Source organism: Melospiza georgiana, chromosome 3, assembly GCF_028018845.1.
Source record: "Melospiza georgiana isolate bMelGeo1 chromosome 3, bMelGeo1.pri, whole genome shotgun sequence".
NCBI lineage: Eukaryota > Metazoa > Chordata > Aves > Passeriformes > Passerellidae > Melospiza > Melospiza georgiana.
In genome coordinates, this window is record NC_080432.1 from 111,635,478 (window position 1) to 111,655,851 (window position 20,374).

Genomic DNA, 20,374 nt, shown 5'->3' on the forward strand with positions numbered 1-20,374 from the left:
TCTAACTATATGAGGTGCCAGTGAGATTATCCAGGCTCCACCACATCTACTGTAGATGGTGGAGCCCACAGCCCTCCACTAACTTCAGAGTTTCTTTAAAATGTTAGCTTGAAGTTTGTCTTCTAAAATTATCAATGTAACTTTGTTTCAGAAACAATTTCTGCCAGCAAACAATCATGGGGTTGTGCTGCTGATGGGACAGGATGATATTCCTTTTGAGCTGTGTAGGAAAGATCTTGGTCCTGCCTTGCCAGACATGGCAGAATACCTTTTGCTGTTCTAAAGTCACTACAGCAATTACTTCATTCATTCAGCAAGAACTAAGATTCCACAGAGAAAGGAATAGTGGAAATGGATCAAACCTAGAAATTATGTCAGAGAAACTGGGCATTAATATTTTTTGTATCGGGCATTTAGTTTCCATAAATTAAGAATAGTGAAAGTAAACTTTCTACTTACATATCTGTCTGAGTACAGGAAAAAAACTCTACCTTGCACTGATCAAGTCTTCTACTAAAAAAATGTTTAAAACTTATTGGACTTTTTTTCAGCTAAGTAATTTTATTTTATTTTGCATCAATGCAATGTAAAAAAAAAAATCCTAATTGAAATCAAAACTCATTATGAAATGGAAATTTAAGGTGTTGCACATATTTTTTAATTTTCCAGACTGGCTATTTTTCACGACCTTCTTATGGATCAACAGAGAATAAGCAACTGCCTTTTCCTTGTGATATCATTGAACGCAATGGATTTAATTATACTAAATTGATCCTAATAACAGTTAATAGTGATTTAATACCACCAATTAGTTTGATACAAACTGTTGTTTTACAGCCTCTTTAAAACAAAAGCTTACTTAGTCATGCTACATCTTGTGTATAAATCACATTCTACATATTCTCAGAACTCTGCCTTAAAGCAGACACTCATAAAAATTTAGAATCATGCAAGTGACAAATCTGTCATGTATTGTGAAATTTTCTTCCCCAGGTTGTTTAATTTTAAAAATGCTAGAAATGTTTCTGTCATAGCTACTTTATTTTGCTTTGGATCTCAAAAGAGATTGTTAGTGTCACTTATAAGAATTAAAATTTTCTGCATTATCTTCTAAAGCAGCTTATTGCAGGGGCAGAGACATGAAACCAGTAAAATAGGACTCTAATAACAGGCCAATAGCAATACATCAGGCTTTGTTCTGTAATATTTTCTATGGAACATCAGAAGATACTTATGGATACTAAAAGTGGGTTCAGTGTTCTGTGGCTGCTTTGGCCACATATCATAGACATATAACTTGTATGAAGGAGAGCACAGATAGGGTATAGAGATCAGAAATAACATTGGCCAGCAGAGCTGATGTAAATATGAATTCCCACAATGTAACTATTTTTTATTATAAACAGTCTGTAAGATTCACTTAAAATTGCAGTATTCCAAGTCTAAATCCAACTCTAAACTTCCTGCTCTCTGAATACTTAAATACAGTACTCTCATTTGAGCCAAGATTTTCCCTAAGTGACACATCTCCCTCAGCTTTAAATAAGTGCATACAGTTTTCTAAGTTTAATTTCTGTAAGTAGTATCTATGGTTGATATGCTGTGAGCAGCAAGAAACCAGAAGCAGGAAACTGCAAAGACAGAAAGGGCCAGAGGCATAGATAGTTGATTTTTTTTAGCTATAGCTAAAGTAGTAAATTAAACTAAAATCTGAAGGCTTGTCTCTGAACTGACACCAACTGGCAAGTCTAAGATCTTTTTTACCAAAAAAATTTATGGTAAAAAAAGTTTGGTAAGGTGAGTTTGAAATGGTTCCTGAATTGCACTAACCAGTGAATTTTGTAAGTTTCAGAATTGAAGATAATGTTTAACTTCCTTAGTAACTGTAACAGAAACAGTGATGACGTTGTAAAAATGTGGATGATTCCATGTCAGGATTTGAACTCAACTTGTGGACTTTAGCATAGTAGTGTAAGTGTAATTTCTGTGAAAAGGGGATACTATATTTATTTATTTATTAGAAAATGAAACAAAGTTCATTTCCTTCCTTTGTTGTATTATTAGAGAAATTTGCATCATTAGTTTCATTGTTCTTATTTGTTTAGTTAAATGACAGTTAAATGTAAGACCAGATCAAGAAATCAGCTTCAAGCTCAGGAAATATGCTATCAGAGAAATGAGAATAAATAGAAGTTGAATAATGGGTTTATCTACAACTTGGAAATGTGTGTTACCTGGTGTCTCAGTAGGGCAAAGTCAGCACAACAGATGAGAGTATATTGTAAAATTATGCATTTTACTGCAGAGTGAAAATGTAATGACTGTGAGTGAAATGGTATATATTCTATCTAGATAAATCTATTGCAGGTAATAAGAGATTCTGCCTTATTCTGTAACTGTTATTAGTGTGGAATTTCTGGGGTTTTCTCTGCTGAAGAAAGGTGTCAGGTTTGTAGAATTGTAGGGTATTTTGGGCTAAAAAGGGCTTCAGGACGTCTTTAGCCCAACCTCCTGCTCAAAGCAGGGCCAGCCAAGGTCAGAACAGGTTGCTCAGTGCTTTATTGAATCAGATTTTGTAAACCTCCAACACTGAAACCTGCAAAACTTTCTGAGTAGAGGGGTCCAGATGATCGATTCCTAAAGTTGCCTCAAACACCTTTGAAAAGCTGTAAAGATTTCAAAACCATTGCTAGGTAAAAATTGATGCAACTTTTTAAATGTGCCTTAAGAAAAAGTTTCTCTTGATTGTAGTGACAGTAAGTTTATTGTTTTGTCAAAATTTTACAAAAATAAATATTCTACTGCAAGGAACAGTTTGTGTATGAAACCAGAAAATGTAAACCTCCACTACTGAGTGAAAAACAAGTTATCTTTTTTTAAGCTAATAAATCTATAAATAATAACTAAATATAATTAAAGTGAAATATGTTCTCAGCTTTGTTTAAAAAATTGTCTTCAGCACAATTGGGGAATTATGATTTGTTTTATGATATATTATAATAAAACTTCTTTACTTCTGGTGGTTCACAACTTATGTTCGGTATAGATGCTTTAAATATCTCGTTGCTTTTGTATAATAGACAGAATGCTAATATTACAACCTAAACAATTCAATGTTATTAGTGAATAATTTATTGTTGTTTAGCATGGCCACATTCAAGTGAAATTTCTAGAGACAGGTGAAAGTTTCAATCTTGTTTCTAGAACAGAAGATTTTCCTTTTCTATCAGAAAAAAAGGTAAAAGAATTTTTATTCCCAGCAAAGCTGCACAGCATGACTGACAAAATACTTTTTCTGAACATCCCCCTTTCCCTCCTCTGCTTCTGCCCTTTTTTTCTTACTTTTTTACCATTTCATGATAATCCTAAAAATGTCTTTTAATCATCACTGAAAAATGTCAGAAGGTAAAGACGTTATGTAAAAGGACTTGGATTTCATCCAGACGTTGCCATGTTTAGGGACTGTTATATCAATAGTTATCAAATTATTGTCTGACCTTTCCGTCGTTCCAACCTGCAAGGCATTGAGCAATGGGTTTCGTACTGTTTAGACAGAATTCATCTTCAGGTTATAATTAATACGCCAGTATTTAATCACTACATTTGTGTGGTTACAAATGAGGAAACTGTGAACTATTACTGCTGGCTTGGACTGAGGCACAATTACTGGTAGCTTACCCAGCAAAAGTGCTTGAGAGTTGCTGTATGCATTTCCACATTTATAATTATGCAGAAAGCCCTGTCGTCTTACTTGACCTTTAAAGCACCTGATGTGCTGATTGTCGAAAAAGTATTTTAAAAGCCTGATGGAAATTTCATAGAGTGCATATGTGACCCAGTGATTGTATCATCAGCAAATGCTAAACAATGGTTTAAAGTCATTATTCTAATTTGGCCAGACCCTGCTAGATTCAATCAAACACAATCAGAGGTGCATGGCTGACATTCTAACAAGCTTAGGGCAAAGGCAGCTCATGCTTTGAATTGCATTAACTTGTTTTCTGAAACCAAATACTGGGAATTATTTTCAAAATAGTCTTTTAATATATGGACACAAAAATACTTTCACATATCAATCATATAAGCTATTAAGGACAAGCTAAAAAATATGTCTAAAGCTAATATGGAAAGAACAACATCAATATGGTGTTTGTGTGATAGAAGTAAATACATGGTCATGTAACTAGTTTCAGTGTTAACATCTGAAAACATGTAGAAGAAATAATAATTAAGAGAACAGCAGAAATTGTCTGAGCAGCTGTACTTCACTTAGCACATCTGTCAAATAGTTAAAAAGAAAAGCCTGACAGTTCCTTCCTGACCCTCTTCCACTCCATCTTAAGAATTGCACTGCGTTAAAACAAGTCTGACTTTAAATATTTCTGAAATACTGCTATATTTTTATTACGTTTTTATTCATGATTACAATATCGTTTTATCAGAAAGAGCAAAATCATTTTTTTTTTGTTTGAAGTCTCATTGCCGCTCTTTTCTGTAGAATGATATATCCAAGATGTCATACTGGGTTCAAACAGCAGTAAAAATTTCTTGACCATTGCAAATAGAGCTACAGAGAATGATTGTGGCAGTTACACACATTATCAGCAAACTCCCTTTGTAAGGCATTAATGAAAATGGTGTGTTACAGAACCTTGTGTGTGTTCTTAGACATACAGCCATCGTACAATATCCAAAAAACATGGTAGGAAAAACATTTCTTTCCTTGATTCTAGACACATTTGGCTCCTTTTTTGCATTCATGTTAGCTATTATCAAGGTCAAAAAAATTTGAGGGGAGAACAAAAAATCCCCTGAATCAATCCATTAAGACACTAGTTTTCAGTCCACAGAATCAAAACCCCAATTTATTTATCTTTTTCATTCGTGATTTTAGCAACAAACCAAAATTTTTTATTCTTCACCTGAAGTTGTTTGCCATAGGATGGACAGGCCATGTTACATACACAAATATTTATAGGCCTTTCTGTAAATATGTATCACCATGTTTGCACATTGTTCTGAAAGTATCTATCTCAGAAGAGAATTACATGGAAAACATAGAGAACTGTTTGCAATTTTTACTAATGTTAGCTCCCCACTATGTCTGTTAAAAACACATAGAAGACTTTACGAAATTATGTGTGAGAATCCATATATTACCATATGACAGAATATAATTAAGAAAGCTTTTAATGCTCTTTTTTGTAAGAAATTTCAAATGTTTTTTGAATTGTCAGAAATAAACTGAATTCATACAATACCTACTGCATCCTGCCCAAATTGCTTTTATAGAGCTATGAGTTGTTGGTCTGTGATTTTGGTGGATTTTTGGTTGGGTTTTTTAGGGGTTTTTTTATTTGCTGTTTTCACATAGATTTTTTGTGGCACTCATGTTACAAAAAACACTTGGATAGCTTTAAATATAGAACTGATAGAACTCTGATTTGTTTCATGTACAGAGAGAAGGATAGGCTAAAAGAAATTCTCCCATGAGAGAATGGTTTAGTTCTGATATTTTCTTATTGTGCTTTCTTACATGAAGATAAAAAGATTGCTGCCAGCTGGTTATTGGAATGCAAATGACCTTTACATCATTTAAAAGAATTGAAAGAAACCAAATTGTTTGCTTGGTACCTTCTCTTTGTTGTTGCCATTTTATGCATGTTGTTAATGGCAACATTTTTAAGAGGGTATGTGAGTGAGGGAGGGAAATGGGAATGTATATATTAATTTCAGGGCCTAATATTACTGACTTCAGCCTTAGGAATGGTACTTTTGAAGATAAGTAATACAGATTATTGTAGTACCTCTGCACTTTCTAAAATGCAGCTTGTTTTAAATTGCTTTTGTGATTTGTGTGTGTGTGATGAGAAAGAGGGATATTTAAAATATTTCAGTTCAATTGATGTATTTTTTGCAAATTAAGAAGTCTTCTTGTTATAATTCAAAATTTTCTAACTCTTTTTATTCAGTCATTTATGTGCTTTGGCTTTTTTAGCAATTAAACTGCCCAGATTTACAATATGGCTTCATTTTAATAGAATTTCAAACCACAAAGACAAGGCAACTTACAGCTTGTTAAACAGCTTCTTTTTCATTTATAGTTCTATAATACAAAACATCTATTTATTTGATTTTCTTTCCTTGTTGGTTTCGTAACAGCCTAATAAATTTGTCAGATAGTAATGTAAGCAATATAGGGTGGTAAAATGTGCCTATTTCTGAATTTGTGCAGGCAAGGCATGGTACCATGCGAAGCAGAAATGTCAATCCTGAAGTTATCTTCAAATACAAGTATAACTAGAAATTTCTGGTCCAGTTCTTATTGGCTTGAAACAGGATCCATATTTGTTGGTGGTTTGCCTCATCCTTATGCAGCAAAACAGGTATTTATTATTATTTCTTTTTATTTAAAATTTGTGTTATTATGTTGAGTGTGATATAACTGAAGAGATTTAAACCATGCAAAAAATAAAAATTACAACTTTTTGAGAGTTACATACACATTAGGGACAAATATGGTCCCTTGTAGAGTATTGTCCATATGTGGGACTTTGGTGAAGGTTTGTCTTGAGTAGGCAGAGTGAAGGAACACATATGATCAAATTTAGAGGAAGAACCTGTTACGTCACGTGCTAGTTCTGTGAGGATGTGAAAAGTATAACTGCAATGGTTTCCAAACCAGAGAAGGCTCTGTTTGCATCCTGTGCTGGCTCAGACAGGTGCATGTAAAAATGGACCAGGCAAGAGAAAGCAAACCCATGAAACTGCATTAATGAATGAGAGATGGCACAGGAGCTTCAATTTGTGGGGATCTGTATGCAGGTCAGGTCACCATGTGTGCAGGGATGAGCAGTAATGTGCAGTGGGGCTTGCACAGTTAGGGAAGAGGAATACCCACAGTCATGCAGAGAGTTGGAGACAAGCAGATCATTACTCAGTTGTTCTTGTGGAGGATTTTGGGGTGAGTAGTCACAATAACAGATACACATCACTTAAGTGATTTCCAGTATTCTTTCTTTCAAGGGATGAGTGTAGTTAGCAATTTCTATTCCAGTTTATGACACTCAAACTCTTCTAACTCATGCTAACACAGATCAAAGCCCCAGGCCCTCTAATTCATTTGAGACTCATTCCAGCACACTCATTCCAGCTTCCAGCAGCATGGCCCCTGTGCAGCACAGCTCCCAGTGCAGCTGCTTCAGCCTTATACATCTTGTCAGGTTATGGAGTGCACCTCAGCATCTAAGGGGCTATGGCAGAGTTATGTACAAATCCTTTAAATAAATTTTTGACATAATGTGCCTGTGATCTCAGTAGTTACATAGCTCCAAGTTGGTCTCTGACTTTTGCTTATCCAAAACCAACCCGTGCTGCTACCTGGGCTATTTAACTCTCCTGTGTCATTCTCAAATGTGCTTCCAGAATGTAAAACTGTTCATCCTTGCATAATAAACAGTATCTTTCAGTGTTTGTGTTTTCCATGTTGTGAAATACATTAAGCACTGAGATGGTGCACTGTAAGTCTCATTTATCCAAACAGGGATCTTTGGATTGGTGTCACCCCATAACTGGGGCAAAGTTAGACTGCAGGTGTTTTGTTTCTCTAGTGCCCTGTAAAAACTGGACATATGTAGTCCAGTTTCATTTTTTAAGCCATACTTTAGGGTAGGCATCACCCTGTGCAATTGATTTAACCTTTTTATTTCTGTTCCATTCTTCAGTAAGTGAAGGTCATCTTATCATGAGGCACATAGAGTCATTTCAAGCACAAGCATGTTTTTGATACTACTAGTGTAGTCTAGCATTTCTAGATTGCTTTCACATTGTAATAAATTGCACAGTAATCAATGATGTGACAAGACTGTTGAAATACAACTTAAAAGGTCTTGTGAATAAGTGCTTTTTAGGTTGTAAAGTATTTCACAAAAAGTGTACTTCTAAGTAGCTCATACTGACATTAAAAAACACATCAAGTAGTATTCATAGTTATAAAACTTTTCCCTTAATTCAAATGTTCATACACAAACTATACCTTCATCTGGAATATTTATCCTCAGTTGTATATAGAATTTTATTTATTACAAAAATGTATCCATACCAATGAGATATATAAAAATTATATTTTCAATGTTTAAATGACCTTTCTTCTAGAAGCTAAGAAATTTTTGGAGGATACCTCAAAGGATTTATAGCAAAGGCTTAGAAAAGTTCAATTCATGTTGTGTATTTTGGAGAAGATAAGCAATTTGTTTGAGGGATATAATAATAATGTGTATATGAGAATGACTTTTGAGATGAAAAATAGCTCTTTACTAGCTAAAGGCCAGATAAAATCCAGAAAAATAAATTTATATTAGGGAAGTTCAAGTAGAAATTAAACACAATGGTTTAAATTGCTAAAAATTTTGCCTGCATATGTTGGATTGTCATGTCAGCATGGGCTTTCCTTCTTTGAGAAGGTTACAGTTCAATTCTATTCTTAGTGCAGGATTAATAGGTGAGATGTTGTGGTTCATGATTGTTATCTAAATTAGGTAACAGATGTGGGACAGTAAAAGTGCTCAAGCTGGTGATACTTAACCTCTATTAGTACTTGGAATGCATATGTTCCTATAACTTCCCCAAAAAGGCAAAAATATATCCTCTGCACTCAGTTGCCTCTCTAGTTTTCCACTGAGCTTTCGTGCAGCTTTCTTTATGTTTGAGGTTACCTCAGCCTTTATTTCTCTTAATTTTCTTTGTATATTTGTGATTTTTGTATTTACTTTGATCTTAGTATCTCATTTTTCTTATTTTTAATGTTTTTTTAGCTTCAGGGAAGTTCAGTTTTCCTTGGCTTCCCTGTCAAAATCTGTAGGGTCCAGGACAAATATAGTCTATAAAGGCTAGGTTTTTTCCCTTTTGTCAAGGAATGGAGAACTGCCTGTCCAAGTACTCTTTATGTGGGCTTTTCAACCCCAGCAGTAGGAAACCACTCCAGAAAGTTTCTTTTCCATCACTTTAGACCCAGGCAGTCAGGCTTCTATTGTAAAATGTTCCTCATCCCTGAAACAGTGTAGGTCTGTTTCTGACCTTCAGCCTGCAGTTTGCTTCAAGGGAAATTTCTGCTCCAGCTGAGACTCAGCTTTTTCTGACAAGTGCTCTGATCACTCTTGGAGTCAAGTTTGATAATGACCCTTGTGATATCTGCAGTACTCACCTAATAATACATAGTCTTGTTTTAGCTCCTTCTCTCATAGGACTAGTTCACTCTGCTGTTCACTCCGGCTCTCCTACCTGCCGATATTGTGGAAGTTGCAGAGAACAATGACTTCAGACCCCAACCTTCTTCATTTTCTGACTAATAGGAACTTTTAGATGTCAGTGCCAGAAACTGTTGACATGGGAGTCATGTATTACTGGAATTGGCTCATGTTAAATGATTCATTTCTAGGATGGATTCCTCTGCCTTTCATTTTGATTGAAGTTTGAGATGACCTAAAAGCCCTCGGGGTAAAATATTGTCTCCTCTGATGATTTCCTATACATTTTGCTAATCAGCACTGAAATGTCCATGCATTCTTTCAATATATTTCTTCTTGTTTTCTGTATGCTTATTATTTGGTATTCCTTAGAGTCAGAGTGCACTTAGCACTCTGTAAGGCAAGGTACAACAATTCTACTGATTTCTCTCATTTCTTTCTTTCTTCAGAGGCTTACCCTCAAGCAGTGATACATTTAAAATAATATCTGTGACATCTGGGATAGCAATGTCATAATACTCAACAGATTGCTTCAGTATTCAGAAGATCTCAGACCTCTCAGATCTCAGTCCTAGTGAGAAACACTAGAGCAAGTGGTGAGAAACACTAGAGCAAGATAAAGTTGTGGACTACTTAACTAAACCAGACATAAAGTACCACAAATTCAGAGAGACACTTATTAGCATGCACCCCTGGCAGATGTTATCACTAGGCCACTTTCCATTCCCTCTGAAAGCTTAGAGCAATCAGAGGAAGGCCCTGATGACAGTAGAAAAAGAAAAATGTGATGTTATATTCATCTTAAAAAAGGAAGATGGGTAACCATGAGCCTGTCAGGTCAATGGCACCACTATGTTCCTGATACTAATATAGAAACAAATGAAGGACAAGCACGTCCTTAGGAGCAACCAGCATGGATTTACCAAAGGGAAACTCTGCCTAACCAGTATTGCTTAAATTCCCTGGCTCTGTGGGCAAGGGGAGGGCAGTGGATAAGCCTTACTTCATTTCCCAGACAGCTTCACTCCCAACTCTGTCTCCTACCTCTAAGTGGCACAGGAGGGTGAAAAATGGGGATTATAGTCAGACCATGACAGTTTGTCTCTGCCACTTCTTCTTCCTACACACCTACAGTTCTCTTAGGTATCCACAGGCCAAAGATGGAAGAAGTATTTGACTTGGTATGAATTCTGGAGGATCTGAAGATGTGGATAGAAATCAAGGTAACAGATACGTGCACTGAAACACCTTAAATGAATTCATCCAAGTTCGAGTACTGCAATCTGCTTCATGCACAGCAAGAAATTGTTTTTTTAACTCTGTAAACTGTCCTTTGCAAAGTTTAGTGGAGTTATCTGACAGTCTAGGAAGCCATGGCTGAGCAGTCAGAATGAAAGCTAAACTCCAAATAGCTGGCTGGCAGACATCTTGTCCTGCTGCTTCACTACAGTGAATAAAATCCTCTTCAGTTCTGTGCCAGCTTAGATTATTAATTATTTTTATATTCTATCCTATTTCTTTGATAAAGAATATGATGGGAATAGCTCAGACTTGCCGCAGGTAAATGGCAAAATAATTTGAACAGTTTAATAGCATCATCTTTTTAAAACATTAGGGTTTTAAACCTATTTATGATCACTGTTTTTTAAGACATAAAAATCAAAAGAAAGGAAGAGAAACCAAATTACACACAGAAAAAAAAAACCTTTCTGATCAGAAGTTGAGAAGAGATATTGTTTCTGAAATCTCAAGACATGTTTCAGAATAATTATTTTCATGCTAGTTTTAGTATTGTTAATTGTTTACAACAGCTTTTTCTCTGCAGAGAAGATTGGTGCACTCAAAGGGAAATTAAATATTGTTTTCAAATATCTACAGCAGTAGCAGTTGATTGCAGTAGTACTGTTATTTCTACTGCTATAATTGTTCCAGTAATTTATATTTCTACACTTAATAGTATTTTAGTATTGAGAATGTGAAATGTCATTATATCTTCATATTCATTTTCAACTCAAGCCATTTGCTATAATTAAACCTTGCAAATATTAAAATAGGAAATTTTTAGAAGGAAAGGAAGCTTCTGTACCAGGAGAGCAATCTTCTAAATAAAAATAAATGATTAACGGGGAGATGTGCAAATATATATGTGGGCATCAATATGTTACCAATGGGGAAATGGCCACAGATAATTGAGTGATATGCTCAGGATCATACATAATAGTGTGTTAAAATTGAAGGTGAGGTGGAAATCATTATATATGTAAATACTCAGACACAGAAGTCTAGAGGGCTTGTACTTCAAATACAATTGTGTAAAGTACACTATGCATATGTAAGAACACATATTGTTTTTCTGTGAAAAAGAGATAATGTGATATCACAATCATATGTACTGCCCAGTTTTCAGATATTCTCATGTATATACATATGTAGATAAAAATGTTTTAAACATTTTAATAACCAACTGCTAAAACATGCAAAATCATGTTCTTTCTCTTTTTATAATTCATCCACAGAATTCAGTGGCATTGATGAAGAAATGGACAATGTGAAACAGGTGTTACAAAATACAGAATCAGACCCTTAATTCAGAATGATCCAAAAGCAATTTGCTCTATGTTACAGCTGCTGTGCTTCCACAGACTAACACAACAGTAACCCCTCTGTAACTGTCTAGTTAGAAGCAGTTTATGATCCATTTCCCATGCCAGAACATTGCAAAGCAGTGGGAGAATTTAGTGCAATCTGTGCACAGTGCTTTAGATTTGATTATCTGGCATTCACCTTATCTGATAAATCTTGGGCTCTGACAGAAGCTTTCACGCTATAATTTATAATAATATAATATGTACATGATTCCTTAGCATCCTGCTGCAGTAATCGTTGGATGTGAGCAAATTACAGTGGTCCTGACCCAATTAATGCTCCCTGGGCTGCAGTGTTCAGCCTGAGAAGATTCTGGGGAAGCCAACAAGGGAAAGAACGTCCAATCTGTCACAGGATTGCAAGGCATGCTAGACTGTTACATGGCTGCAACTCTTTGCTATAGTGGTGTAAGCAAGAATGGGGAGCTGAAACCTTAGAGGGGCAGTTCTTGAATGTCCATATATTTCCTGTTGTTCCACAGCATATCTGAAATTTCCATATTTAGCTATTAAAAATAATATGTTTTTTTAAATATTTTTTTTTAGGTAGAGTGGTTATAGGTTTTTGGGTTTTTATTCATTAGATCATGAATCTGCCTAGGAATTGTCCAAAAAATATTTCAGATTTTATATAATTTATAGAATTATCTGATCCATCAGTTTAAGATCTAGCTCATGATAGACTAAGTGGAAGCCACTTGCCAAGCATTAGTCTTCCCTCTAGATATAGTGAAATATAAGCGTTTAGTTTGTAGTAGCTATGCAGTAGAGTTTAAGGTTCTGCTGTGGTACAGAAAATGAAAATTAGCATTGTTGACTCTTTTATCCAGAATCTCATTGTGGTTTTAGTGCTACATTTCTGAAACTTCGAGTTGTTCCTGTTTGCATCAATTCCAGAATCTTTATTTTTCAAAAAATGGGATGAAATTTTTTTGTCCTTATATTTATGCCTCTCCCTTTTAACTTGACTTTCCCTACACACATTATACATCTTCTAAGTCTGTTCTGTTGTCAGGTTTGTGATTTACAATATTCAGAAAGGCTCTTTCAGGGTGTTTGTTGATTTGAAATGCATTTTGCATCCTGAGGAGAATCTGAGTTCTTTTTGAATCTTGGCATGATAGCCTTAGATCCTGGCATGTATTTACTTTCTAATGTCCTACTTAGGATATGCTTTGACTCTCTCTTTGCATCACCTGAATGCTTGTCTTAATTAAGAGCACCACTTACTGTTACTCAAGATATTGTAAATATTTATGCACTTTTCTATACTAAATAAATATTTGTCACATCATCAGAAATACTTCTACATATCAATTCTCCATTGGCTACTATCACATTTTCTAGTACTTGTTCTTCTTTAGATTGGTAAGTCATGGTAAGGCTCTGTTCTTCTATAATTAAGCATTACTCTGAGTCAGGGTTCCTCTCTCTTGACTGGAGAGATGTTTTGCCTGTTCTGAATAGTTTGTTTTGATCAGTGTGTGTTTTTGCATCACTACTTCTTACATTCTTAGATAATTTGTGAATGTGTTTAACAGCATGAGACTCAGTGGGCAATATTTGTTGCATCTGAACAGTGTAAAAACTCAACTGGTATTGGTAATTTTAGTCTTTTCTTTTATTCAGTTTGTTGATCACCCACCTAAGAAACCCCTTTCTGTAAGTCCCACAATTGCTAATTTTCTTGAAGAATCTTTGCTTGGGAACAATGTCAGAATGTCTTTGGACGTTAAGTTGGCACAGTCTTTGGGTGACCCTCTTATATAGGACCATTGATGTGTTCAAGGCATATGAATGATTGGGGAAGCATAACTTTCTTAAACAAAATTTCAGATTCTTTATGTGATATTTTTCCCATGTTTTTGCTACTTACATTCTTCAATACAACACTCAGGAATTTTCTTCTGAATATAGATTTGCTGGGTTTTAGTTTGCCTCAATCATTTTGGCCTTTCATAGTCCCTTTTGAAATGCCGATGTCATATTTGCCAGTTTTCTCTATATTGTTACCAAACATAATTTAATTAAAAAGTTATATAACATTTTTGCACAAGTCCAGGCTTCCTAGCTTTCACATTTTAGACAGTTTTGATAAACGTAGAACAACTTCCCCAGGAAGATGATAGTCTCTGTCCCTGGAGGTTTTCAATATGTGATTGGACAAGGTGTTAGATAATCTTATCTAAACTCCCTTTTACATGAAAGGTTGAACCAAATGATCTTGTAAGATTCCTTCCAGCCCAGGACTTTTTTTATGATTTTATGGCTTAAATACTTTTTTCAGCCAAAATTAAAATATAGCCCAGAACATTTTATTTTATAATATGCATAATAGTATATTTAATTTACCAGATATTACCCTTTTAAACCTTTACCCATATTTTGCCTGGAGAAGTGTTGACTGATAGTCTTCTTTATTCTGGCACTTTGACAATCAATCTCTCTTTTTTGCTTTATTTTTTTTGTAAGTCAAGCTTGATTTTTTTCTACTTGATCATATGCAGTTACTGAACTCAATAGCAGTGTTCTTCTGTAACCTGCAAGCATTTTACCCGTTGAGCTTTCTAATTTTTTATATCCTTAATAACCTTGTCCTGATGCAGTTAAACTTGCTGGTGGCTTTTTCAGTGTGATTTCCTCCCAGGAGAACACAGAGGTTGAGTATATTATACTCAGGGGTTTTTTTAATGTTTTGGGGTTTTTTTCAGTTATTATATTTTGAAATATTGAAACGTATTATTTGCCCTGAGTTTTATCTCTCATAGTTTCTCTAATGGCTCCAAGAAGCCATTATTTACAGCATCTAAAAATGTAGTCCCTTCAGCATATTTTGTCATGATTTCTTACCAGACTGCTTGGAGTAATTAAACTCTGTTATTACTGTCTTTTCTGCCTTACCCTTTCTAGCCTGCTATAGTATTTAACAAACACTATCATCACCTTGGTGATATACAATATAGCCCTAATATAATATTTTTTTCATTTTGCATGAAATTTTAGTGCAAAATGATTTGTGCAAGTTTGTATATATTTGTTTGACTACTTTTATTATCTTGCCTTTTTCTGGTGCGGCCTACACCTTTCTAGATTTTTACTCTTGCATCATAACATCCCAGTATTTATATTTCTACCATCAAGATTCTTATGATAGTCTTGCTGGTTTACTGCTTTTTTTCCTTTTTTAGAACCCAGGTATTTTTCCATAGGCAGTTACTTTTCTTTTGAAAATAAATAATGAGTGTTTTGGCAGAGAAGAGATGTTTTTATACAAATGTTCATATTACAATTTCTGTAACATATTTAGTTCTGTCGTGTATATTTTGAATATGATTTTTTTTTTTTAAAGGTTCTTGCAGGTAATGTCCTGTCATGGAATTACATTAGTAAATCAGCTTTATTCTAATTTCAATGCAATGTAATTATGTCTTCTGTATAAAGGTAATGGACAGTCTTGACTAATCCATTAATTGAAAAATAGATTTGAGACTTGAGATATTTTTCTGAAAGTATCCAATGCTGCCCTGTAGGATTCTTTGTTACCAGTGTGCCAGTAACCTTTACCCTCTAGAAATGTTTTCTTGTTAGGTCTTCAAGCCTAAACAATACAGAGAAGTGATACCATCAAGGGAAAGCTGAAACATTCTTGCAGTAGGGGATTGCTGGCTTGTGTTATTCTTTTCAAGTCCATCTGTGTTGAAAAGGCTGCAGATGATGATTTTGGACACTGCAGCATTTGAGATATTAACTTATAGGAAAGAGGCATATACAGGGAGCATTGTAGTGAAGAGTGACACATTTTATTTGGTTTTTTTCTAATTAGGTTATTCAGTATGCTTATAGTCATTTTATGGATTTTTTTAATTCTTTTTCTTATATCTGGGTGTGTTCATGTAAATTTTTTGGATAATTCATTACTGATTTACCTACTTGAAACAAGTTTGAATTCTTGCTGAAGTTCATCAATAGAACTGTGTGATTCTTAATCAAGAACAGCTTTACAGATCACAGAAATCTTGAATTTTTCTAGTTATCATAAAATCTAAACCTAGACTATTAATCTAAAAGTACAATGAATGTTTCTAGTATGTCTAATACATTCCAAATTTATTATATTAAAAATATAAAATGGAAGACATAAAAGTAAGTATAAAGATTTTCAATACTATTTCCTGAATACTTCTTGATAAGTCTATACTGAAAAGTTATGTTAATTTGTGTGATTTTATTCCTTATAGGTTACATTTCATATTTTATTAGGAAGATATTAAGGGAAGTATTTTTGAAGTTTATAATATCAGACTTACTGATTGTGAAAATTTATATTTCTCCAGCTGTATGCTGTGATATTTTTACTGCTTCTATTTTAAATTTCACTACAGTTGGTTTAGCAAAGTTAGAATTTCACTTATGCAATATACACACATGTATGTACATATGCATGCATTTAATATTACATTATTATATAATGCCAATACTGATATTGTATTAAAAAATATTGTAGTAAACTTTTCAATAAAGTCTCCTAACACCATAACAAAATAAATTCAAATGAGAAAGCAAGAAATATCCTTCACTGTGTTCAGTCCACAGACCAGAAAGTATTGCGGGTAAGAAATCAAGGTTTTTTTCGCACTGATTATCTTCTGCATCAAATTAAAGGGGACACTTAAGGTTATAAATATTTAATCACTTTGGCAAGGCTGTGCTTCGAAAAAGTGCAAACATCTTATTAATATCAACATCTCTACATTAAAAAAAATCATTTGCATTCCACATATATAATATATCAGCAGTCCACAATATAAACTGACTACTATAACCAAGATTAAAAATGTAATTCACTCTCATTAGATAATGCTAAAATGCCAAGATCATTATACTTATTACAGATCTACAAATCATTCAAAGGGGTGATATTATAGCTGTACTATATTCCTGCAGAAAAGAAGCCAGTGAACTTTAAGACGTTCATGGCCCAGGGCCATCTGTGCAATGGGCTTTGGCTGAGAGCAGCCACACTGGATCAGAACATTAAGAGCAATGAGTTTGTGCTCCAAAACTCTCAGCAGAATCACAATGGTGAGCCAAATCGTTTATTTCTGTTTCTTGTTCTTGTTCATATGAGATTTTGATATGTGTGGCTTTAACTGTCTCCTCTAGAAGGTCTTTTATGCAGCTAGAAATAACCAGAGCTCTGTGTGCATGGGAAAATCAAACTGCCGAAGATTCTGATTCTGAAAGAAAGAAAGAAAAAAAATCATTGCAAATCTTTTGCTGATCTTAAATGATGATGGTTGTGCCACTCTGACTGAAATCCCCTCAGAATTTGGCTTTATGGAAGTATTTTTCTCAAAAGCATTTTAATTATTTCATAATTTCAGTGCCTGAACTCAGACTTGTGTGTACTTGCTTGTGTGTACTTGTACTTGTACTTGTGTGTACTTGCTTGAAGTTAACCATGTGGCAACCTCAGTAAATTAAAAGACTGATACCAAGGCATGACTGAAAATTTCTCTGTCTTGTTCTCTTGAGATAATTTATAGAAAACATACGGGGTAGAGGGATGTAAACAAACTCTGTATTTGGAGAATTTAGTAAGAGATTTGAATTCAGATTTCTGTTTAGTATGGAAGAAATATTTATTGATTTTTTTTTAGTAGTATTTCCTATAGAGGGAAATGAGAGTTTGGGAAACAGAAGATAAATTAAAGGAAAATAGTATGATATAATTCAATTTCTAAAGGCAATTGGTAGGCATGTTCAGATAAATAGATATACTGTAAAAAAAATCTGTTTGATAAAAAGTGCATGTCATGTATTTCTGTGTGATACCAGAAGTTTTTTCTATTCCAGTACCTTTAGGGTGTCTGTTCAAGCTCTTCCTCTCAGTCAACATTTAAAACACAAGAATATCTGCAACCACTGACAACATACTGCACTGAGATGAAATGCTCAACAATAAACAAACACCAGAGCATTCTGCCCCACAAGCTTATTTAACTTGAAGAAACACTCTTCTGGGAAGTGAGAGAGAGTTGCTTTCCCTCTCCCCTGGTAATGATGTGAGTGGGTATGGAATAACATTAGGGTCCTGGCCTGCAAAAATCAACCCTGTCCTGGCCAAAACTGGGACACCATAGAACCAGCCTTCAGGAGTGGAAGGTCCCTAAGACCAGAGGAAAACTCAGGAGCAAGGAATACTTAACAGTGCCAGAGTGACCATCCCTGGAGGTGTTTAAAAACAGACTGGATGTGACACTTAATGCCATGGTTTAATTCATAAGGTGGCGTTAGGTCATAGGTTGGACTTGACCTCAAAAGTCAGTTCCAACCTGGTTAATTCTGTGATTCTGTGGGAAGGATTGGTTACAGATCCCTTAAACAGACTGGTCATATGTAAGTCTCTGAGATTTCATGGGGTGCACCCGGGAATGCTGAGAAAAGTGTCTGGTGCCATTGTGAGATCACTGCTAATTATCTTTGAATGGTCATGGCAATTAGAAGAGGTTCCTGAAGACCAGAAGAGAGCAAATATCATCCTCTTTGAGAAGGGCAGGAAGGAAGATCTGCAAGATCTGTAAGTTAGACAACCTCACCTCAGTCACTAGGAAGATGCTGCAGCAAATCCTCCTGGCAACAATTTCCAAACATATGTAGATCAAGAAAGTAACTAGAAGTTATTTACATGGATTTAAAAGAGGAAATTGTACTTGACCAGCCCAGCAGTGTCTAGTGTTAGATAACTAGCTTGGTAGACAAGGGAGAACAGTGATGCTATCTACAACTTCAGTACAATTTTTGACACTGTCTCCTATGACATCATCATGGGAAAAACTGACGAAGTACAGGTGTATATGGAAGTGAGGTGGCTTAAAAAAAGTCTGAATGAAGTGGTCTGGAGTCTGTGATCAGTGATGCAAAGTCTGGTTGGAGGTCAGTAACTAGTGAGCTGCCCCAGAATTTACTAGTGGGTCAAATACTGTTCAACTTCTTCATTAGTGACCTGGATGAGAGAACAGAATGCACCCTCAGCAAGATTCTAAGATTGATTCAAAACTGGAAAGTGTCTAATTCTCCAGAGGGCTGTGCTGCCATCCAAGGAACCTCAACAGACTGGAGAAATGGGCTGACAGAAATCCCATGAACTTCAAAAAGGAGCATTGCAAAATCCTGCAACTGAGGAATTGTAATCCCATGTGCAAGCACAGTGTGGTGTCAGCTGACTGGAGGACAGCTTGGCAAAGGAGAACCTTGGATTTCTGGTGGGCAGCAAGCTGTCTGTGAGCCAGTTAGGCATACTCACAGTGCATGGGTGGGGATTCATCCTCTCTATTCAGTACTGCTGAGCTTGTATATGAATTAATGGGACCCATTCTGTACCTGTCCAGTAAAAGAAACCACTGGACTCACTGCAGCATCTCCAGTAGAGAAAAATATTATCAAGGTGTTGGAACATCTCTCATATAAGAAAAGATTGAAAGAACTGTAACAGTTCTTTTGGGTTTTTAAAGCCTTCCTGTCATATCATCCCAGGCCTTTTGCTCATCAACTCTCACAGGGACCCCATGCAAAAGTACCCTTACTTTATCAGAAAAAAATGCTGTTTCAGTGATATGCAAAAATATGATTTGATGAAATACAAAGATATTATTCTGTTTCTGTGGAGATTATTTCCTTATTTTGAAGAACATTTTAAATAGGGATAGCATTGTTTTGAACTTGCATGCAGGTTTGATGAATTTGAATATTCAAATCCAGGTGATCATTTTTCTTTGAATGATATTGGCAGGCCTGCAAGATCAGTTTTTGTCTTTAATCTTTGAGGACTTTAATTTTCCCATAGCTGCCAGGTTGATCAGATATTAAGGTCTTCAATTTTTGGTTGATGTTGCCACTTCATTATTCCACAGTTCCAGCACATTGCCACAGGTTCCTGGCAATAGCTACAGCCTATTTTTGTTGGCAAGACATCTCCTTGATACCTTATCATGATGTGTGTGCTGATATGGCAGTTGTCCTGGGGATAAAACTCTCAGTGTCTTTTTGATGCTTTCTCTCTTTGACAGCTGCGGTTCCCTTAGTTACATTAACCATTTGTCTCTTCCTATTCAGAGTGAAAAATCCAGGGCAGTTACAGACATTTGGGATGACTTTTTCTGCTGATCATGGTCAGCCTTTTTTATCCAATAGCTTCTCATCTTCCCAAATTTCCTGATTTTCCTGGAAATGTGGTAATGTGTATGTGCACGAGACCTTCTCAGGAAGCATGTCAGGCACTTCACCTTTGCTTGCCTATCATTCATATCCAGTCTGGAAGCTCTTTTTAAAAAGATGACTGTTACCTTGAAATTGGCAGCAGGCAGCATTATGGGGTGGACAGCACGTTCAGGCAGGCTGCTACACAGGATCTGTAGTGTTTGATGGAGCTGTGCCTTCACATTGCTGTCTTAAAAGTTGATGCAATTCAAGATGAATATACCT

The 20,374-nt window shown here is 35.3% G+C and overlaps 1 protein-coding gene across 1 annotated transcript in view; it reads left to right on the forward strand.

The window, feature by feature from the left end:
• EYS (eyes shut homolog) overlaps window positions 1–20,374 on the forward strand; it is a 701,217-nt gene that overhangs the window by 452,018 nt on the left and 228,825 nt on the right. Inside the window, exon 35 of the mRNA XM_058021581.1 lies at window positions 6,236–6,386. Within this exon, the coding sequence (XP_057877564.1) occupies window positions 6,236–6,386 (151 nt within the window). The remainder of the gene's footprint in view (window positions 1–6,235; window positions 6,387–20,374) is intronic.